Raw genomic sequence first — 23,733 nt, 5'->3', positions numbered from 1 at the left:
TCCAATCCAATATATCATATTGGTCCGTTCAATCCGTCCAGATTCAATATATATGTCTTATTGGTCCATCCAATCCATCTAAATGGATTTTGATTTGGACGGAGTCCAACCCAAAATCGGTCCATTGACACCCCTTCCCACATGAATCGTCTAGCGCTAGCATTAGGATGGATTCATTTATAGAATTATTTAATTTAAGTTATTAAGTTAGTTTCGATTTATAACTAATTAATGTTGCAAAATGCATGAACTCCATTATATTGATCTTGGACTCCATTGAGGGATATCTAACTCCATTATCATTTATTAGCAAATTTCAACACTTTATGACAAAAAACAATAACCATATTGATAACAACTGGTTGACAATTATTTTAGGTTGATGAAACGATTCAATTGAAGAGTTTATTAAAAAAGAAGTTAAAGAATTACATTGAACAACTCAACGAATGAAATCTCTTGCTGAAATTTTTAGGGTTCAGCATTTAGAAGACAACACTAGGGACTTTCCATGCCGACAAGAACAACTTTTATCTTGCCGGAAAGAAATAGAACGACAGACTAGTTAAGACTAAAATAGGAGTGAAACAGAAAATTGAGATGAAGTTTTGTTTAAGAACATTCCCTCAACGGCTCAACTTTCTATTTATCTTATTTTCCATCAAGCAAAACACAGCCTAATAGAGTTCAGTTCCAAGAAATTTATTTCCAGTTTCGTAGGAAGATATTATTGCTCTATCCATGCAATCAACTGAGAAAAGAAGCCAGCATCTTGAGCTCAAAGGCTTCATCAGGTTGAAGAGTGTCAATACTGCAATTTTCATGTATTGCTTCATTACCAGAACCACCCTGAAGCATTACATCAGTACCAGTTGAGAAGGGATCATCTAAACACCAAGAAGAGATATTCCAACCATCCTCTCCAATGACCAAATTACTGCTTCCCCGAATCCCATCGCTGCAAATCTGTAAGCAATTGGAGTTCAGATCATCCGACATAAAAAGCAGCTCGTTCATATCAAAACCCGCCAGCATATCCAAAGAATCATCACCCACTTGTTGGAATGAAGAGAATGGCCTGCTGCAGTCCCGAGAAGACTCTCCATTCTTCTTCGTTATCTCGTTTCCTTCTTGCCGTGGGAGAAAAACCCTAGTGCATCTCGAGGCTTTCGTTCCGATTACAGGAGGAGTTTCTGAGCTAACGAAGGATTCGCTTGCAGCCTTCTTCTCTACAGATCCGTTAATCCGTATCTTTGGCGTCTGGCCTTGAATTTTCTTGCTCAGTTTGGTGTTCCAGTAGTTTTTGATTTCGTTATCCGTTCGTCCAGGTAGCCTTCCGGCTATGAGGGACCATCTGCAAAAGCAGAAGTCCATTATTATATTCTGAGAATGCACTTCAGAGTTGCACCAAGGGATAAATGATTTAAGCAATAAATCTCATAATTTCTTGCAAATGAATTGAAATATTAAGTAGTACCATATGAAGCCTCATCCCTCTTGAAACACCAAAAGTTTCAGATATAATTACCCAATATTGCCTTCTGTTCAACTGAGATCGATATCGAGAGGGAGAGAGAGAGACCTGTTACCAAGAAGCCTCTGAAGCTTGATGATGAGATCCTCTTCATCCTTGGAAATATTTCCCCTCTTGATATCTGGCCTCAAATAATTTAACCATCGGAGCCTGCAACTCTTTCCGCAACGTTTCAAACCTACAGAGTAACAGAAACCACCGTTATCGATCGTCTGCAAGAAAAGACATCAGGCTATGCAACGAAATATATATAAGTGTGTTGGGTGAAGAAATAATGTAACCAACAAATAATTTCAGTCGCTAATTAATTTACCTGCTCTCTTAGGGAGCTCTCTCCATTTCCCTTCTCCATGGAGATTAATGTAGCTAGTGAGTATCATATCTTCGATAGCAGACCATGATCCTCTATTCAGCCCCTCTTCTACACAGCACGGCCTTCTACCCATTTCCAACAATTCTGTGGCCACCAACTAAATTGCAACCCACAAGGAGCAGAATCTCCCTCTCCCTGTCTATATATTGAAGAGAACGAGAACCACTGTCTATATATTGATCAATTTCATCCATATGATTGGATCCCTCTCATCCCCTTCATCTGGTCCATCCATAACGAATTTATATTGTATTGAATTAATATCTGGTGCATTGATAGAAGATAAAAACATTAGTGTCGATGGACCAGGTTTAATTTAAAATCTAACTAAATTAACAAAAATTTAAACATATTGGACACTCTCTGAACCGATCCAAAATGGTCCAAATTAAAAATTCATTGGACTGGATTCCATCAGATCCTTTTCTAGTGGACTCATCCAATCAAATTGACACACCTACATGCGGGTAGTGGACGTCCTAAACAAAATAATTGTACGTACAACTAAATTTTATGAACCCAGCCATGCATTTAGGCATCACATCAATGGGACTATTTTAAACAAAATAATTTTACGTACATCTCATGTGTCTTATGTTTAGAGTGAGTCCAGTAAAATACAAAAACATGCAACTTTCTAAAGAAAGACAAAATATCACATCAATGGGCCTATTTTAAACTAAAATTGAAGAAACAACAATTGTTTACGATTCCACCCGGTAAATGTGGAAAGATAAACTCTCGAAATTAGGAACGATTAGATGAACTATTTTTGTGATGCTTACATGCATTGAAAGAAACAAGTCTTCTACGCTACTGGGTACCGAACTGGTCCAAAGATCAGGAAAAGGCCCACCATCAAGGTTTTTAAAATTGAACCGGTCAGGGTCCGGTTCCTGGGTCAAACGTTCTCATCATTCAAACCGAATGAATGGTCTGTTTTGACAAAAAACAGATTTAAAAAAAAAAGGTCAAACTATTAAATGGTTTGACCACCCGGATCAACGGCTTTTGATGAAATAACAATTCTGGGGTAAAACAAAACCAGTCAGATGACCGGTTCCCAGTTTTTCCATCCCATCCGGTCCTGTCTGGTTTTAAAAACCATGCCCACCATAATTTTTAAAGTGTGATCTCTGGTCCCAGCAGGCAATAACAACCACACGAGCTTCAGATTTTCTCTTGGTATGATTAGAGCGAGCTTCTCTACTTAGACCATATTCCTATTCCAGGACCCTAAATAATTTCCTTGTCTACTCTTCAATGCTCTGCTAACTGTATGAATCCCAAGAAACTTTAACGATAAAAGAGAACAGAACAAAGTTGTGATAAAAGTAATAAAACAGTGGAGGCTCAACAGCTCGGCCTTTCTATGTGCTTTGGCGCTGTGGCCCATGGGCAAGGGGACGCAAGGTCACAGCGTGGGGCGGTTGTATTGAGAGAGGACGAGGAGTAGCCAGCTCCAGTTGAATAGGAAACTTTCATAGTCTTGTTTTTATTTGATGAATTGTCTCTCTTCTTGTGTTTTTAGGTTGTTTTGGTTTATTATTTTGAAAATGAGTTAAGTGGCATCTGGGGTCACATATAAGATGGGACATTGATGAGATCGATTACCTTTGTACGGTCCAAATCCAATTATTAATGGAAGCAAAGGTAAATTATGATGCCTCGAAGACATGATGCAAAGAAAACTTATATATATATATGTATATATCAAATGGAAGTAAACTACTGAAAGACACCATAGCAAAAGTGGCAACCAATTATTAGGTGGATCTTTGTCAAAGTTCACAAGGAGTTTTGATTGGCTAAATCTTTTCCATATCATGTTTTTCATTATGATAGGTTTTTCCAAATTAAAAACAAAGGATTTGAGTATTATATTGGCTCAGAAGGGGAAATTTTCACAGGTTTGTCTATGAGTTGTATCCATTTCTGAATCAATAATAGGAATGCACCTCTCTCCACTAGGAGTGAGCATTATTTGGTTAAAACCAAAAAACTGAATCAAACTTTGGGGACCATGCCTATGGAGTTGATCACAAGAAGATTTTCTGCGACCGCTGTCGCATGCAACCCCAAAGAAATCTGAACATGTCAGTCTTTTAAACCTACCAAATACTATTTCATGTGATGTTTTATCTTCTCTTCCAAATACTGCATATTACACATTTTTGAGCCGGCCCGGCTTGATGGTCCATGGGCCATGCCGTGGCCCACCATGACTTGTATGGGCCCCGTGGGCCATGCCGGGCTTGAGGTTTCAGGTCAGCGGGCCAAGTTGTCATGGCCTACACTATCATGCCATGCCCCCCCGTGGCTCGTGGCCCGGCACAACCCATATATATTTATATATTTTATATATTATAATTATATAATAATATATAGTATATAATATATTGATAAAATAAACAAAATTTTCAATTTTATTATACTATTTTATTTAATTATTGTATATATAAGCAATTTTATACATCAAAATTCATATAAATTAAAATTTTAAAATTTTTGTCAATTTTTTAAATAAATAACTTTGGCCTGGCCCATGGCTCGGTCCACAGACCTGCCCAGACCAGCTTGGCATGGGCCCACATGGGCTTGAGCCATGGGCCATGCCGGGCTGATCCCCAAAAATTTCCCAAGGGAGGGAGGCATGGCCCGCAGTCTGGAACAACCCGGCCTGCACTTTGTGTGGGCTTCACGCGGATCGTGCCATGCTGGCCCAGCATGGACCCTTTTTACACCAGTCATGGATTCTCTTCCCCCACGTTGGCAGGAACTCCAATCTCGTGGATGATGAGCACAAATGTCATCTGCTCCTCTAGAGTGCTTCTTGCACCCAGGTCACAACAACATCTTGCACACAGGTCACATCCCATGGTGCATTGAGAACATCTCTCATGAATAATAACATACAAGTGTGAAAAATGAGCCAGATGTGAATCTGTTCCTCTCAAAGCGCTTCTTCCACTGAGGTCATGTTGGCAGGAAATCCAATCTCATGGATGATTTGCCTAAGTATGATTTTCTCCTTTCAGAGCACTTCTTGCACCCATGTCACAACCACGTAACATCTCCCATGAATAATAACATACAAGTACTAAAGATGTTCCGCTCTGTGAGGTTAGTGTGAGGAGCGTTGGAACATGCCAGGCCATGATCATCTCTCTTTCACCGGTGTCACAATACTATTTTGGTTATTGGTTCAGGGGTCAAACAGTTTCATCATTGGTCCAATCATTTTATTCGTTCAATGCAAAGAGAAGGTGTTTTAACTCCTTAAATTTTGTTAATCCATGATGTTGAAGTTCCCTTCTCATCATATGCTCTTAAATCTTGTTATTTACAGTTTGATGCATGATATATTGTTTAGCCCTCTGCTCCCTCCCTTTTTGTTCATGACAAAAGGGGGAGAAATTTTGGCTTGAATTGAAAATGATTTTTGTAGGGAATATGGGAAAAGATACCAATAAAGAGAATGTATCTTTCAACATAAACAGGGGAAGTTCTATCTCTCAAATGAAAAGGAGGAGTTTTAACTCCCATTATGTTTGCAAAAATCCTCTATTTGTATGCCTCAAGGGGATCGGAGATAAATAAAAGTATTCCCCACACATGATTCAGGGGGAGTTTTGATGTAGATATAGATTCAAAACAAAGGGAGTTAAATGAGAAATGGATCCCCTTCATAATCTAGGGGAAGATAAATAGTTCTTGTGTTAAAATTGTGATATGCATTATAATTGAAAAACCATTGAGATAATTGAGCTTAAATTGTTATATATTTTGATATTGTTGTCGTAAATATTCATATGATTATCTATTTTATTCATATCTTGAATAGTCAATAATCATGGATTATTGCAAATTTATGCTTTTTAGTTATTCTCAAATCAAGAAAGCCATATCCATTTATTTTGTTAATCGATCTAGTAATTATTGTGCATCATTGAACTTTAATGTTTATGTAGCATGTTCTAGAAGAGTAGTAATCTCTTCACGGGCTTAATTGTTTCTTTTTTTTCATCAATGATTTGAAGTATTTCTATTTGTCAATTCGTACGTTTATAGAGGAAGAAATTGATTGAATTATCTTTCAAAATTTTATTTGCCTGACATCTTCAACAATCACTACAAGAAAAATAGATTAAGCCGGCGGTTCAAAAAAGCACCGGTCTAGATGTGTCTAGGATGGCAGTTTTAACAACACTATTGATTGTGAGCTAAATTAAGCAAAAAGCCAAAATGGACCAGCGGTTTTATAAATTAAACCGGTCATAAACCAAATACCGAACCAGTTCTAAATTGCAAAAACTTTGAAAAGTGGCATTGTTAATATCGTCTTTGTGACTTCCTAGACGTATAGTTCTCGTGTTTTCTTCTTCAACATGGAGTCTTCCCCTTCCTTATTGAGTTTGAGTCTCCCCTTTGTCGGTCTTTGACTTGGAGTGTCACTTCTTCTTCGATTTGGAGTTTTCCCTTAATCTCAAAGTTTAGGTTTACACTTTCCGAGTTTGTCTATCCCCTTCCTCTTCTAGTTGGGTACAAGCACAAAGTTTGAGATTCTTTTGAGAATAAATTGGGTTGTGATCGAAGAAAGACAAGAAAGGGGTTCAGCATCATCCTCAGTCATCTGCTCGATTGATATACTTCAACCAATTGGAAGATAAGTTGATTGAAGGGAACAACCGATTGGAAGTGAATTTCATTGAAGGAAAAAGCTGCTCCATTTGTTCTACTTGAAAGGCACAGAAAAGTATGTTTTCAAGTCTTTAGCTCTCTCAAAAAATGTCTGAATACCTCATCTTTCAGAAGTGAGTGCATTCATTCTTTTATTTATTTTTGTTGTTTGTTTCATAATGTAATATATTTTTTTCTGTTTTTATTTTCTTTGTTTGTCTCGCCAAATGGATTTTATGTTTGAAAAACTCCCAAAATACAGCAAACAATCTCATTTATCAAATAAAACCAGACTTTATTTTTCCTCTGTTCCTCTAGTCAGTTTAATGCAAAAGAATTCTAAGGCTTCCATCTATGTTGAAATATGAAATTTGATTGATTATTGAATATGGCTAAGGAAATATAAATATTATATCATTTGCCTTGAGAAAAAATATTGGATAAAATATTAATAATTTGTATTGATAATTAATTATTGTTAATTGTTAATTTGTACTAATTATTTGCTCTTAATTTGTCAATAAGATTTAATATATAGAAACATGGAAAATTCTATGACGCCATGAAAAGATTTTGATCAATCAAATCTCACCTGATTGGTTACTACTTTTACTTTTATAGTGCTTGTTGATTGATTATTTTGAATCTTTGCAAACAGCTCCTCAAACATATATGGTCTAGCCTTACATTTATGGATTGGCACCCAAGGTACTTACAGGAAGAGAAAGTTTTCTTCATCAGATTACAGTGAGTGATCAAGGCCTTAGAGGAAATATAAAAAGCACTCTTCCACATGTTTATTATCTTCTGCTTAGAGCTCTCTTCATAGTGTCTAATTAGAAAAACCATTAATTTTTTTAGTGAGCTCTTAGTGCCATTAATAAAAATAAGGGATTTTTAGACTGCACTCCACCTCAGAATTCTGATTTGATCTGCAGACCTACAATAATTCAAAATTATAAATAGCTCCACCGATATCTCTCATATCCGTCCATGAATTGGCATCAATTTTGAGCTGACACCTACCCCTAACTGTTCAGTGGAGCTAGGATTTCTGGGGTGGACTGAACAGTAAAATCCCCTGAAAATAATGGTGTCATTTGCATAAAGACTTTGTGGGTATCCCTTGGGTACCTGGTAAAGCAGAGAGCGAGGGTCTTTGAACAATTGAGTGAGTCCTCTACTAAAAACTTCTTCGGCTATAATGAAAAGGTAAGGCAAGAGGGGATTCCGTTTCTGTAACCCCTAGGTGATTTGAAATAGTCATGGATGCAGCCTTCCATCTTCCAACAGTTGCACACCATTTTTTTAATCATATTAATCCACACTGGAGAGAAGCCGAAGTGATTTAAATCAGAAAAGAGAAAATGCCAATTGAGTATGTCATAGGCTTTTAACATATCAAGATTGATAGACACATTATGACCCCTGACTGGTTTATCCAATTCCTAGAAGGCCTCTTGCACCAGATCAACATTATCAAGGATATTTTGTTCTTGACAAAAGCCGCTTGTTGAGGAGAAATAACTTTATGAAGAAGAGTTGCAAGTTTCTAAACAATGATTTTGGCAATAATCTTGTGATGGAGGCCTATCCCAAGGCCCACCTCACCTTAGGGGTGGCAGCTTATAGGATAAGGATAAGGGCAAGAGATAATTCAAGAGGAGATTCAAGATCCATCAAGAATTCAAGAATTCAAGATAATCAAGAATTCCAGAGATCAAGATAACCCAAGATTTCCAAGATTCATGGGAAAGATTCGAGAAGATCAGACGGTGAATAATTTGACCCTATCCAGATTAGATGTTTTGATATCTATCTTAGTTGTTCTTTCCTAGTTATTCTATAATTTCTAGATGTACTATAAATATTGTTATTGTTTTCAATTAATACACACTTCAGATTTTCTCTTCAATTCTTGCCACCTTTTCTCTCTCCTCTAGAGATTTTCTTTCTTTCTTGCTTTGCTAGAAGCTTGGTTCGTCCGGTGCTTGCATAGCCAGCCTAGTTTCATTGCTTCCACGCTGCATCAGGTGGTATCAGAGCAGGGAATTTGCCCAGTTAGATGGCCAACCCAGACGGTAGCATTAGCAACCCACCCCGTGACGGAGATCAGGGGTTCCCAACTTTTTGGAGACAATCGAAGAGCAGTGCATGGCCACACGTAACATCGAACAACAGTTGGCAGAAATGGCTGAACAACTGCAAACCTTGTTACGGGAGGTTGTTCCACGGAACCGGGAAAATTCACATCCATTTGAAGGAGACAAGCACGACAGGCAACTTGTCAACGCAGCGTTCCGACGTCCAGTGCTTGACGACGACAGTGATGATGAATTAGAATTCGGTGGTTCTCTAGTTCTTCCCGGCAATGGCAGAAACGATAGGAATTGGCACAATCAAGGTAATTTCACTCCCCGTAGGAATAATGGTGAATTTAAACTCAAGGTATATATTCCTACTTTTAGTGGAGATCTTGGCATAGAAGGATTGCTGGATTGGATCATAGAAGTCGATCGTTTCTTTGAGTACATGGAGATACCAGAAGAATGAAGGGTAAAATTAGTGGCTTTCCGGTTAAAGGGAGGCACATCTGTTTGGTGGGAATGGATGAGAGAGACCTAGATCAGAGAAGGAAGAGGTCCTGTTCGAACCTGGAGGCGCATGAAACAGTTAATAAGAGGTAGATTTTTACTCCCAGATTATAAACAGTATATGTTGGAATCTTACCTACGGTATGCGTAGGGTTCCCGTAGTGTTAATGAATATATATCTGAATTTTTAAGATTAGCTGAAAGAAATCAATTATCTGAAAGTGATAACCAGTAGGCAACCCATTATCTGAGCGGTTTGAGACCATCCATCATAGATAAAATTGGTGTACAAATGGTTCTCAATGTGTAGGAAGCAAGGAACCTAGCCTTAAAATCAGAATTGATGTTCCAAGACAAGGCACGTAGTGATAATTATAGCCGGTACAGCGGGAGCGACAACAGACCGGCAACTATCAACAAGAACAAATCAGCCCCGACAGTACAACCTTCTCACCTGGCAAGTACAGCTAACGCCGGTAAGGTTATCACAGGAGGACGTACTCGATGTAACCCTTCCAACCCTCCTAAACCCAGTAATCCCTATGCAAAGCCTGCTCCTTTTAAATGCTTTAAATGTAATGAGGTTGGGCATATATCCAGTGATTGTCCCAGAAGGAAGGTAGTTAATATGGTAGAAAGGGAGGAAGAAGATGTGAAGGAGGAAGTATACTGTGGACCTGATGGGGAAGATGAAGAGGGTCCATATGAACATGAAGAGTGTTAGACAGTTTTGTATGCCCTTAGCTTCAATCAAGATGATGTACTTTATGAGTTTATCGTAAATGAATAAAAGTGCATATTTGATTCATGTTCCCTTAATATGTTTCTATGTAATACCCATAAATTGGACACTTAATGAGACTCGTGTTAGTTAAGAATGTTCACAGCCAGTGGGTCGGTCTGGGGAGACCTATCCTGACAAGGCTAACACTGTGGTGCCACCAAATCGGTTGGGGTGGCCTGTCTCAACTGCCAGGGTGAGACCCTAGGCACGTACAGTGTGAGATTAATTGAATCTTTGAACTGGACCAGATTTCCAGTATTGCCCTAGACCTTGGAGATTGATGGGCAAAACTGAAAAGTTACACTCGACCCCTAGACTCAATTGTGATACTACACTAGGTGTTGGATTGGGCTGTCTTTGATATACCAATCAGTGAGATCCTTAGCGGGGGTCAAAACCTGGGTATGTTGGGACAGTTTGAGAATTCATCTGAGTGGATGATCATAGTGACAGAATCAGCCTCTTTGTCGAACAAAGGTAATGATCAGGGATGCACTCTCACTGATGGAAACCAAGACTGCCGGCAGCCGATTTCAATCGTTGAGATTTGTTTTGCAAAATATTATTTATATGAGATATAAAAGTATATATATTATGGTTTCGAAATGATTTTTAAAAGGTTTTAATTCCCGGGATCCATGTAAGCAGAGAGTGCAATACAGTTCCTTGCAGCTGAGGGAGATGTCCTCTCTTGTCAGGCAGTGTATGATCATTATGGGCTGAGAGGTTAAGTGTAAGACCATTGAGGATAATACTTGATGGGCTAATCTTACATCTGCCCACAGTCCCTGGGTGTTATAAGGTGGCTTGGCCCAGGGACCACTTAGGGTAAGTGTTGGGCACATAGAGCCCATGAGATGGGTTTCAGGGGGTGCATTGTCCATAACAATGTATTTGGACAGGCCTTGTAACAAAGGCTGGGCCGAACCCATGTGACTGATGTGTAGATCAATGTTTGGATCCCACGCCATACAAGGAAGCCCAACTGGGCAGCAGTTTGGAAGGCTAAGTGAATACATAACCTTAAATGGGCCTTAAGCCCATTTCGAACTGGGCTGGTTTGACTAGTCATTTAAAGGGGCAAATTCTGAGATGGATCAACTGATAGGATTTGACCCAGACCCTATCCACTTAGAGAGTCCAATATCTAAATAAGATTTAGATCTAGAAGCCTCCTAATTAGGTTAGGAGATGGCTGATCTGATCTACAGATGAGATAAGGGTTATCCCTTATCACTTAAAGGGACTTCTTATCCAAATATGATTGGATTAGCAACTCCTAATGGGATAAGTAGCTGATCCCTTTAAGATTATAAAAGGAGGAGGGGGCTGCAACCTTTAGACATGCAATACACAACTCCTGTCTTTAGAGCTGAAATCACAAGAGAGAATTCTGCTCCCTATGAATACTCTTTTGCTGCCTCCTTCCTGTAGCTTTCGCCTCCTTCTTGCAGCCACGGCCTCCAGTAGTTTGATCTCCTACTCTACAGGAGTAATCAAGATTTGATCTTGATACCAATCTTTTGGAGAAAAGATTGATTGGAGCTGTATTCACAAGCCATCAAGTTGATTCTTGCGAAGGGTCAAGTTCTTTTGGAAGAATACTGTTGATTCTGCTCCATCCTACACTACGCCATCTTCAGTGGGAGCAAATTTTGGATCCTTCCTTGGGCGTGAACACCTCCATTGGGAGATACTGTTTCTCCGTATCAGGTATAATCCCTCCCTACACCTTTTGGTTCAGATTTGGTTCAGTTTATGGTTCAAGAATGATCCTTGAAAATGATTTTCTAAATAGGGAATGCGATTCCCAATTGAAGGGAGAGAAAAAATTTTGAAATTCGCCCCCTTATTCCGCAATCTTTAGGCGCCCATGTGATGGATATCCTATCCTTTCAGTGGTTTCAAAGCCATGGTTCAAATCTTGAACCAATTTGTTTTAGATCTGAACTTGCGCAAATAGGCAGAATGCGTTCTACCCGATTTGTGCAGATATGGGTTTTTGGAAATTTGTTCCCAAAATTGATGGGTAAATAATCTGAAATTAATTTTACATAAATCTGATTATTGTTTAGAATAGTTCTTTATGGTTTTCTTGATTTATGGGCTGTTCGTACAAGAGGAGATCGATTTCTTGGTTTGCGCAGGGAACCTGCAAGATTTGCAATTTCTTGATTTATTTATTACATTTGATCTATAAATATATTTTTTTTATTTTTAGACTCAATGTATTAAGTTCCTTAATTTTAGATTATTTTCTTGAATTAAAGATTTAATTAAAGATCAAACCCTAGATCCATTCGAACCAAGATTGGTTCAAACTGTTTGGACTGAATCTAGGGTTTAATCAATGTTGAAAGTCAGCCCTAATTTTTCCCACTAATGGGCCTAAGGATTGATATTTAATTAAATTGTTAATTCGGCCCAACCTGTAAAGGCCCAATTTTAAATAGTTAAAACTACCAAAAGCCCACTTCAAAAGATAAAGCTATATGGGCCGAACTGGGTAACCTTATTTCAACCCATATACCTGGATAATATTAATGGTTAATATTATGGATTTAAAACGGGCTTCCAATGGGCCTTACAGATGATTAATTGATTGGATCAATTTATCCCTGCATGAGATGTATGGATGTGTGATGTGCTACGTACATGGGCCATAAGTGCTTGGCCCATGCTCAATCGACAGTGGCTCTTGCGCACACCATGGTTGAATGCACATCATTGCCATGGTGTCCCTTTTGGTCATTGGATGACCTTCCTCAGTGGTGGGCCCCACACCTCATCAAGAAGTTACGTGCGAAACCCTAGCCGATTTAGGCCCATCGAAATCTGACTTTATGAAAGTCAACGGGAGCCACTTTGGTTTGACCTAAATCAAACTAGGGCGTAATAACTATTCCCTCCAACTAATATGAGTGCATGTGATAGGGAGATTCACATGATGAACTCTCTAAAGGCCTTCCATCATTAGCATGAGGATGGGTCCTTCAGTAATGAGGAAACGCACCAGAAAATGGGATATCCATTTGCTGTTGGGCTTGTCTAAGTGTTTCATAAGATGATAGGGGCGTCATAGACCGATGTGGGAGGGGCTTCACCAGAAAATGAGAACTCTCTCACAGTACCTTGGCATTCACGAATATGATGGGTAAGCACTCAATAGACAGAAAGTTTACCTAAAAACAGCTTTGAACCTTGTCTAACAGAGACCAAAGGGAAAACTCATATGATGAGTGGATATGATCATTCACAGAAAAGTGGTGGGGTTATGCAGCTGAAACAGTTGGCTCAATGCACCCTATGTGATTTCCCACATTTCCAATGACAACCCGTAGTCTCTGTCACTAAGAAAGGAGGGAAATCTCAAAGATGAATAAATGGAAATGGATCGTAGATTAAAATCCATATCTATGTAATGAACATGAATCAAATTAGGTTGTGGATTGATGTTTGCTCTTTTATCAGAAAATGGCAAACAGATCATTTGCAAAAAGCTTCTTGACGACAACAAGCTTAAGGGCCCAAACTATACCGACTGGTACATGAACCTTATGTTGGTCTTAACCTCTGAAAAGTTGGATAAGTTAGCCAAGAATCCTGCCCCGGATCATCCGAGAGATAGGGCTTCTGAGGCCTGTAGAAGAGAATACCAAGAATGGGAGGAGAAAAACTCCCTTGCCTGTTGCTATATCATTGCCTCCTTGGACAATCCAATTCAGAGGCAGTTCGATTAGATCAAACTTGCCAAGGACGTATTGGATAGTCTCAAGACAATGTACGAATAGCAGAATCATTCTACTCGGCAGAAGGTCTTGAAACAGTTCATGACCGCGCAGATGTCCAAGAGCCAACAAGTTCACGACCATTGTCTCCAGATGATGGGTTATATCAACGAACTGGAGGCTCTTGGATCCAGGCTGGATCTGGTAACACAGATCGATGCTATTCTCAACTCTCTGCCTCCATCCTTGAATCCATTCATCATGAACTACAACATGAACAAGCTGAATGTCAGCTTGCAAGAACTCAACAATATGTTGTAGAGGGCTGAAGAATTGATTAAAAAGGATGAGCCGATTGCCATGCTTGTTGAAACTGGCAAATTGGGCAAGAAAAGGAAGGCAAAGAGAAAGCCCCAGAAGAAGGCCATCAAACCCAAGAAGGAGAAGAAAGACAAAGCATCGGATGCTTGTCACTTCTGCAAGAAGATCGGCCACTGGAAAAAGAATTGTCCTGCCTACCTGGAATCCAAGAAAGTTAATTTCAAAACTTGTGTTATAGCAACCAATTTATTGGTAGCTTCTGCGTCCTGGTGTATTGACTCCAGGGCTTCAACTCATGCGGGTAATTCATTGCAGGGGTTCAAGGTAAGCAGAAGGCTGAGTGAAGGAGAAGTCACACTATACTTGGGGACTACTGCAACTGTTGCAGCCGCGGCCATAGGAACTGTGGAGTTACTTTTTAAAGAAGGAACAATTGTACTAAAAGATTGTCTTTATGTACAAAATTTAAGGAGAAATTTGATTTGTCACCACTAGTCTTCCTGTAAACACAGGGTTCATCCGGATTCTACTCAAAGTCAAACTTTTTGACCATAGAGTCAAACTGGATGTTCCAACTTCTTGAAGCTTGCTTAAGTCTATATATGGATCTATTTAGTTTACAAACCATGTGTTCCTGACCCACAGCTACAAAATCTTGCGGTTGCTGCATATATATATTTTCAGTAAGATTTCCATTTAGGAACACTGTTTTGACATCCATTTGCCAAATCTCATAATCATGGTATGTTGCTATAGCTAGCAGGATCCTAATGGATTTCAGCATGGCCACGGGCGAAAAGGTTTCCTCATAATCGATGCCATCTTTCTGAGTGTACCCTTTCGCCACCAGACGAGCTTTGTAGGTCTCAACCCTACCATTGGGGCCCTTCTTCCTCTTGTAGATCCATTTGCAACCAATTGCTTTTACCCCAGAGGGCAGATCCACTAGAGTCTAGACTCCATTGGTCTCCATTGAGTCCATCTCAGTTCTCATGGCATCTACTCACTTAGGGGAGTCTATGTCCAACATAGCTTCCACATAAGTCACAGGATCCTCCTCACTAGTCAAGGTTTCCACCAGGTAAGTATCCTGGTCATAACCAAAACAGACTGGTGGCCTGGATACCCGGGTAGATCTTCTAAGTTGGTCATTATCTGAAACTTGTGGGACACCTCCCACTACATCTGAGCTCTCCTCACCAATAACAATTTCCTGACGAAGGTTGTCTAGGATGTAATCATTCTCTAAGAATTGTGCATTTCGACTGCAGAACACCTTCTGCTCACTTGGATCATAGAATAGGTAACCTACAGAGCCTTTTGGGTAGCCTACGAATAGGCGACGACTAGTCTTGGATTCCAATTTGTCTGGATTCATTCTTTTAATGTGAGCCAGACAACCCCAAACCTTCAAGTGTCGTACACTTGGTTTCTTTCCAGTCCAAAGCTCATAGGGAGTCTTAGGAACCAATTTGGTTGGAACCGGTTCAGCACGTATATCGCAGTCTCCAATGCGTATCCCCAAAAGGATGTGGGTAACTCTGAATGGATGAGAAGTGACCGGACCATATCCAATAAGGTCCTATTCCTCATCTTTGAAACACCATTAAGTTGTGGTGTAGTAGGAGGAGCCAACTGTGATACTACCCCATTGACTTTCAAGTAGTCCTTGAATTCGTCAGATAGATACTCGCCACCTCGATCCAATCGAAGGGACTTAATTTCTCTCGCTAACTATTTCTCGACTTCTTGTCTGAACTCTTTGAACTTTTTAAAGGATCTGGACTTATGTCTCATTAGGTACACGTAACCATACCGAGAATAGTCATCGGTAAATGTAATGAAATACATGTGCTGGTTATGGGTCCTAACACTCAGGGGACCACATACATCAGTATGTATAAGGTCAAGCGTGCCTGTACTGAAGGGTTGAGAGATCCATCAGATGGACGCCCAAAGATTGCGGAATAAGGGGCGAATTTCAAAAATTTTTCTCTCCCTTCAACTAGGAATCACATTCCCTATTTAGAAAATCATATTTTCAAGGATAAATCTTGAACCTTAAACTGAACCAGATCTGAACCAAAAGGAATGGGAGAGAACGATACCTGATATGGAGAAGCAATATCTCCCAACGAAGGTGTTCACGCCCAAGGAAGGATCCAAAGACTGCTCCCACTGAAGATGGCGCAGTGCAAGATGGAGCAGAATCAGCAGTGTTCTTCCCCAAGAACTCTGTCCTTCGCAAGAAACAACAGGATGGAACGTGAGCACAGCTCCCTTTTCAATCATTTCTCAAAGAATTGATGTCAAGATCCAATCTTGACTTCTCCTACAGCTGGAGATCGAACTGGAAAACAGGGCGGCAAGAGCAGGGAGGCGGCAAGAGAGTATTCGTAGGGTGCAGAATTCTCTCTTCTTGATTTCAGCACTAAAGAGGATCTGATGTGATTCTTGGTCTCTCTCAAGGCTGCCGCCCCCTTCCTTCTTTTGTTAACTTGAAAAGATCAGCTCCTAATCCCATTAGGAGGTGCTTATCCAAATCATATTTGGATCAGCCTTCTCTTCTAATGATAAGGATAAACCCTTATCTTATCTGTAGATTAGATTAGCTTTATCCTAATCTTATTAGGAGGTTTCTAGATCTGAATCACATTCAGATCTGGACTCTCTGAGTCGATAGCATTAAGACCCTATCCTAACTGCTAATCCATCTCAGAATTCGCCCCTTTAATTAACTAAATTAATAGCCCAGTTCGAAATGGGCTTTAGGCCCATTAAGCTTATGTGCTCACTTAACCTTCCTAACTGCTGCCCAGTTGGGCTTCCTTGTATGGCGTGGGACCCAAGCATTGATCTACACATCAGCCACATGGGTTCGGCCCAGCCTTTGTTACAAGGCCTGGTCGAATACATTAAAGACAGTGTACCCCTTGAAACCCATCGAATGGGCTCTATGGGCCCAACACTTACCCTAAGTGGTCCCTAGGCCAAGCCACCTTGTAACACCCAGGGACTGTGGGCAGATGCAAGATTATCCCATCAGGTATTATCCTCAATGGTCTTACACTTAACCTCTCAGCCCTTAATGATCATACACTGATCGACAAGAGAGGACCTCTCCCTCGGCTGCAAGGAACAGTGTTGCACTCTCCACTTATATGGATCCCGGGAATTAAAACCTTTTGCAAACATTTTAGAAACCATAATATATATACTTTTATATCTCATATAAAATATACTTTGCAAAACAAATCTCAACAGTTGAAATCGACTGACGGCAGTCTTGGTTTCCAACAGTGTGAGCGCATCCCCGATCATTACCTTTGTCCGACAAAGGGGCTGATCCTGTCACTATGATCACCCACTCAGATGAATTCTCGGATTGTCCCAACATACCCAGGTTTTGACCCCCGCTAAGGATCTCACTGATTGGTACATCAAAGACAGCCCGATCCGACACCTAGAGCAGTATCATAATTGAGTCTAGGGGTTGGGTGTAACTTTCCAGTTTTGCCCATCAATCTCCAAGGTCTAGGGCGATACTGGAAATCTGGTCCAGTTCAAAGATTCAATTAATCCCACACTGTATGTGCCCAGGGTCTCACCCCGGTAGCTGAGACAAGCCACCCCAACCGAATTAGTGGCACCACAGTGTCAGTCTTGTCAGGATAGGTCTCCCCAGACCGACCCACTGGCTGTGAACATTCAAAACTAACACGAGTCTCAATAAGTGTCCAGTTTAAGGGTAATACACCGAAACATACCAAGGGAACATGAATCAAATATGTACTTTTATTCATTTACAATAAACTCATAAAGTACATCAATTTTGATTGAAGCTAAGGGCATACAAAACTGTCTAACAGCTCCCTCTTGCACTTAGGTCCAATCAGGTACTAGCCGGAGTCCCATGCTTTCCACGTGTTTCTCAAACACTTTCTGTGATAGTGGCTTTGTCAATGGGTCTGCTACATTATCCGTTGATGCTACCTTCTGAATCAGGACGTCCCCTCTACCAACAATCTCCCGCAGTATGTGGTACTTCCTCTCGATGTGCTTTGACTTCGAGTGGGCTCGTGGCTCCTTAGCCTGAGCAATGGCTCCATTGTTGTCACACAAAAATGGGATGGGTGATGTGTCGGACGGAACTACTCCCAACTCATGAAACACCGTTAAGTTGTGGTGTAGCAGGAGGAGCTAATTGTGATACTATCCCATTGTCCTTTAAGTAGTCCCTGAATTTGTCAGAGAGATACTTGCCACCTCGTTCTGATCGAAGGGCTTTAATTTCTCTCCCTAACTATTTCTCAACCTCTTGTCTAAACTCTTTGAACTTTTCAAAGGATTCAGACTTATGGCTCATTAGGTACACGTAACCAAATTGTGAAAAATCATCTGTGAAGGTGATGAAATACATGTGTTGATTTCGTGTCCTAACACTTAGGGGACCACATACATCAGTATGTATTAGGTCAAGTGTGCCTGTACATTTTTTTGGCTTACCGTTAAATGGTCGTTTCGTCATTTTGCCTTGTAGGCAAGGCTCATAGGTGGGAAGATCTTCTACAGTTAGAAAATCCAAAGGACCATCCTTTACCAACCTTGTGATTCGGTCAACACCAATGTGGTCAAGTCGGTAATGCCACAGACACGTGGGATTAACTATATCACAGGCTCTCTTCTTGGGGATTTCAACCGATGTAGTTTCGGTTATGTTAGTTTCTAGAGAAGGATGTAGAACATAGAGACCGTTCTCCAGTTCCCTTTATGTAATGAATTTGTTATTTCTTTTAATAGTAATCATATTACTAAAGAAGACAGAATAACCATCTGCACACAATTTTGAGACAGAAATCAAATTCTCCTTAAATTTTATACATAAAGATAATCTCTCAATACAATAGTTCCTTCTCTAAAAAGTAATTCCACGATTCCTATGGCTGCGGCTACAACAGTTGCAGTAGTCCCCAAGTAGAGTGTGACTTCTCCTTCACTTAGCCTTCTGCTTACCTTGAACCCCTGCAATGAGTTACACGCATGAGTTGAAGCCTTGGATTCAATACACCAGGACGCAGAAGCTACCAATAGATTGGTTTCTATAACACAAGTTTTGAAATTACCTTTCTTGGATTCCAGGTAGGCAGGATAGTTCATTTTCCAGTGGCCGATCTTCTTGCAAAAGTGACAAGCATCCGATGCTTTGTCTTTCTTCTGCTTCTTACCCTTAATGGCTTTCTTCTGAGTCTTCTTTGCCTTCCTCTTTCTCTTGCCTGTCTTGTTGGTTTCAACAAGCATAGCTATAGGTTCATCCTTTCTAATAAGTTCTTCAGCTCTTTGCAACATAATGTTGAGCTCTTGCAAACTGACATTCAGCTTGTTCATATTATAGTTCATAATGAACGGATTAAAGGAAGGAGACAAAGAATTAAGGATAACATCTATCTGGGTCACAAGGTCCAGCCTGGATCCAAGAGCCTCCAGTTCGTTGATGTATCCCATCATCCGAAGACAATGGTCATGAACTTGTTGGCCCTTGGTCATTTGAGCGGTCATGAACTGTTTCAAAACCTTTTGTCGAGTAGAATGATTCTACTCTTCATACATCATCCTGAGACTGTCCAATATGTCCTTGGCTAGTTCGATCTGATCGAACTACCTCTATATTGGGTTGTCCAAGGAGGCAATGATGTAACACTGGGCAAGGGAGTTTTTCTCCACCCATTCCTGATAGTCTCTCCTTCGGGCCTCGATTCATGTTCATTACATAGATATGGATTTTAATCTTCATTCCATTTTCATTTATTTATCTCTAAGATTTCCCTCCTTTCTTAGTGACGGAGTCTACGGGTTGTCTCTAGAAATGTGGGAAATCACATAGGGTGCATGGAGCCAACTGTTTCAGTTGCATAACCCCACCACCTTTCTGTGAAGGATCATATCCACTCATCATATGAGTTTTCCCTTTGGCCTCTGTCAGACAAGGTTCAAAGTCATTTTCAGGTAAACCTTTCTATCTAGTGAGTGCTTACCCATCATGTTCGTGAACGCCAAGGTACTGTGAGAGAGTTCCCATTTTCTAGTGAAGCCCCTCTCACATCGGTCTATGATGCCCCTATCATCTCATGAAACACTCAGACAAGCCCAAAAACAAATGGATAGCCCATTTTCTAGTGTGTTTCCTCATTACTGAAGGACTCATCCTCCTGCTAATGATGGGAGGCTTTTAGAGAGTTCATCATATGACTCTCCCTATCACATGCACTCATATTAGCAGGAGGGAACAATTATTACGCTAGTTTGATTTAGGTCAAACCAAAGTGGCTTCCACTGACCTTCATAAAGTCAGATTTCGGTGGGCGTTAATCGGCTAGGGTTCTGCACGTAACCTCTTGATGAGGTGTGGGGCCCACCACTGAGGGAGGTCATCTAATGACCAAAAGGGACACCATGGCAATGATGTGCATTCAGCCATGGTGTGCGCAAGATCCATTGTCGATTGAGCATGGGCCAAGCACTTATGGCCCAGTACGTAGCACATCACACATCAGGGATAAATTGACCCAATCATTTAATCATTTGTAAGGCCCATTGGAAGCTCGTTTTAAGTCCATAATATTATCTAGGTATATGGGCTGAATTAGGGTTACCCAGTTCGGCCCATATAGCTTTAACCTTTGAAGTGGGCTTTTGACAGTTTTAACTATTTAAAACAGAGCCTTTACAGGTTGGGCGAATTAATCATTTAATTATATATCAATCCTTAGGCCCATTAGTGGGAAAATTAGGGCTGACTTTTAGCCTTGATTAAACCCTAGATTCGGTCCAAACAGTTTGAACCAATCTTGGTACGAATGGGTCTAGGGTTTGATCTTTAATTAAATCTTTAATTCAAGAAAATAATATGAAATTAAAGGACTGATAAAACATAATCAAGAATCAGTCAATCAGGGCTGTTTGCACAATCCATCCTGCAAAACATAGGTTAGATCATAGATTGCAGTTTCACAAACTGCAAATCGCAGGTAGTGAATGTCCCATCTGTGAAATCTCCTTCCATGTGCTGCCATCTTCAATCCAAAAATAAATAGAAAATAGAAAACCTAATTTCTATTATAATTACATCAGATCGATTGCCTAAAACATCGAGTCTAAAATAAGAAAAAAAAAATATTTATAGACCACATGTAATGAATCAAGAAACTGCAAATCTTGTAGGTTCCCTACGCAAACCAAGAATTCGATCTCCTCTTGTATGAACAACCCACAAATCAAGGAAATTATAAAGAACTATTCTAAACAATAATCACATTTATATAAAATTAATTTTAGATTATTTGCCCATCAATTTTGGGAACAAGTTTCCCAAAACCCATATCTACGCAAATAGGGTAGAACGCCTTCTACCCATTTGCGCAGGTTCAGATCAGATCGGGTAGAACGCCTTCTGCCCATTTCCCAAAACCCGAATTTCAAAAATTTTTCTCTCTCTTCAACTGGGAATCGCATTCCCTATTTAGAAAAACATATTTTCAAGGATCATTCTTGAACCATAAACTAAACCAGATCTGAACCAAAAGGAGTAGGAAGGGATTATACTTGATACGGAGAAACAATATCTCCCAATGGAGGTGTTCACGCACAAGGAATGATCCAAAATCTGCTCCCACTGAAGATGACACAGTGCAGGATGGAGCAAAATCAGTAGTGTTCTTCCAAAAGGACTTGACTCTTCGCAAGAATCAACATGGTGGTTTGTGAATACAACTCCAATCAATCTTTTCTCCAAAAGATTGATACCAAGATCAAATCTTAATTACTTCTGTAGAGAGTAGGAGATCGAACTGCTAGAGGTAGCGGCTGTAGGAAGGAGGCGGCAAGAGAGTATTCACAAGGTGTAGAGTTCTCTCTTCTTGTGATTTCAGCTCTGAAGACAAGAATGTGTTGGTTGCATGTCAAAAGACTGCCGCCTCCTCCTCCTTTTATAGACTTAAAGGGATCAACTCCTAATCCCATTAAGAGTTACTGATCCAAATCATATTTGGATTAGAAGTCCCTTTAAGTGATAAGGGATAACCCTTATCTCATCTGCAGATTAGATCAGCCATCTCCTAATCTAATTAGGAGGAGGTATCATATATTTTCCATATCATAGTCTAACCCGAAAAAGAAAAATAGAGAAGATGCACCATAGCATTCAACTTTTTCTAAGCAAGAACCATTGGCTTCGATCCCACCTTTGCTACACTTCTTTGAATTACTTTTGCTTCTTGATAGGCACCAAGATTTAGGGTGAATTTTGGTTCATTTGGGAGGGTGAAAGACGCTGATTATGTAGCCCAATAGAAAGAGAAATCTGCTAGATGTCAGTGACTTTTTCTGATCTTTGCTTCAAGAATGCTTCGGTTGCTTTCTTCTTCAATGTAGCTCAACCTAGGGGGATTCTTGGACTTCAAACATGTATGGGGGAGTCTAGGGATGTTGGAGAGTGAGTGGGCAAGGTCTTGGGACGTGAAGAGGGTATTCACTAGGCTAATGGGGGTAGGGTTCTCTCCTTAAACTAGATTGTGTGTCCAGAATGTGAGAAGGGGGGGTATTTATAGATTTTTGAAAAGGTTTTTAGAGGAAAATGAAGGGTTGAGATAGGGAGACAAGGAAAATCAAAAGCTGAGGTTTAAAAGGATTTTTGGAGAGAGGTTGATTGAGAAAAAGGGCTGTCAAGACAGCTTTGCGAGAAACCTCTCAATCAATCAAGATAACGAGTGGGAGATTTTACCAATTTACCTAAATTGGGCATTCAAAGTTTAGGCGATTGGCTTAATTAATTGGAAGCTCCTAGCTTGTCAAATGTTGTATTTTAAGATGGATCTAGAGCCTGGGAGAAAGGTTTAGTCGTGGGATGCCCTAAGCTCGAAGTTGTAGTGAAGGGGATTCCAAACGGAAGGCATAGATTGAGTGTAGCATTGAGTCTTAAGATGGAGGGGTTAACGGCGTCGGAATTGGATGATCTTGGTACCGTTAGACTCCAAATTTCGAGTTCCATCCATCTAAAAGGTTGGATTCCAGATTTCACGAGGCATAAGGTTCAGGATCAAAGATGATCCTAGTTGGAAGATTGAAAACGGTTTTGGCTTCGAGTCTTGAGATGAAGGGGTAAATGATGTCGAATTTAGGTGATCTTGGTGTTGTTAGATTTGGATTTTTGGGCTCTACATACCTATGATTTTAGATTTCTTATTTGATGTGAAATGAGGTTTAGGACTAAAATGACTTCGATCGGATTATCAGAATTGGTTCTAGCTTCGGGTCTTAAGATGATGGGGTAAACGGTGTCAAAATCAGGTGACCTTAGTGTCGTTGGATTTGGATTTTTAAGCTCTACATACCCAGTCTTGGATTTTGAATTTGATGTAAAATGATGTTCAAGATCAAAATAAATCCGATCAAATGATTGGAATCAATTTCGACTTTGGGTCTTAGGATCAAGGGATAAACGGTGTTGGATTTGGATGATCTTGATGAAGTTGGATTTGGATTTTTGGGGTCTACATACCCATGGTTTTGGATTTAAGATTTGATGTGAAATGAGGTTCTTGATCAAAATGATCATGACCGGACGATCGGAATTGGTTCCAACTTTGAGTGTTAAGATGAAGAGGTAAATGGTGTTGGATTTGAGTGATCTTGGTGTCATTGCATTTGGTTTTCTAGGCTCTATG

General features: G+C 40.1%; 1 protein-coding gene across 1 annotated transcript; it reads right to left on the bottom strand.

The window, feature by feature from the left end:
• Window positions 1-282: 282 nt before the first annotated feature.
• On the bottom strand, window positions 283-2,020 carry LOC148843941 (transcription factor MYB1-like). Its single transcript, XM_088959867.1, has 3 exons — window positions 1,848-2,020; window positions 1,583-1,712; window positions 283-1,354 (listed from the first exon to the last, which is right to left on the bottom strand). Exons 1-3 carry the CDS (start codon window positions 1,978-1,980, stop codon window positions 748-750), a joined length of 870 nt encoding a protein of 289 aa, XP_088815993.1. The 5' UTR covers window positions 1,981-2,020; the 3' UTR covers window positions 283-747.
• Window positions 2,021-23,733: the final 21,713 nt, after the last annotated feature.

This window comes from Nelumbo lutea, chromosome 8, assembly GCF_056320005.1.
Source record: "Nelumbo lutea isolate HS-2025 chromosome 8, American lotus-T2T, whole genome shotgun sequence".
In the NCBI taxonomy this organism is placed as follows: domain Eukaryota; kingdom Viridiplantae; phylum Streptophyta; class Magnoliopsida; order Proteales; family Nelumbonaceae; genus Nelumbo; species Nelumbo lutea.
Note: the sequence above shows the minus strand (reverse complement) of the source record. Positions and strands in the feature narration are given on the sequence as shown.

What these genes read in the sequence shown, in the direction of transcription:
- LOC148843941 (XM_088959867.1), bottom strand. Translation starts at nt 1,980, where the DNA reads ATGGGTAGAAGGCCGTGCTGTGTAGAAGAGGGGCTGAATAGAGGATCA. An exon ending in AGAGCTCCCTAAGAGAGCAG is followed by an intron (nt 1,713 to 1,847) that starts GTAAATTAATTA and finishes GTTACTCTGTAG; the next exon opens with GTTTGAAACGTTGCGGAAAG. An exon ending in CAGAGGCTTCTTGGTAACAG is followed by an intron (nt 1,355 to 1,582) that starts GTCTCTCTCTCT and finishes CTGCTTTTGCAG; the next exon opens with ATGGTCCCTCATAGCCGGAA.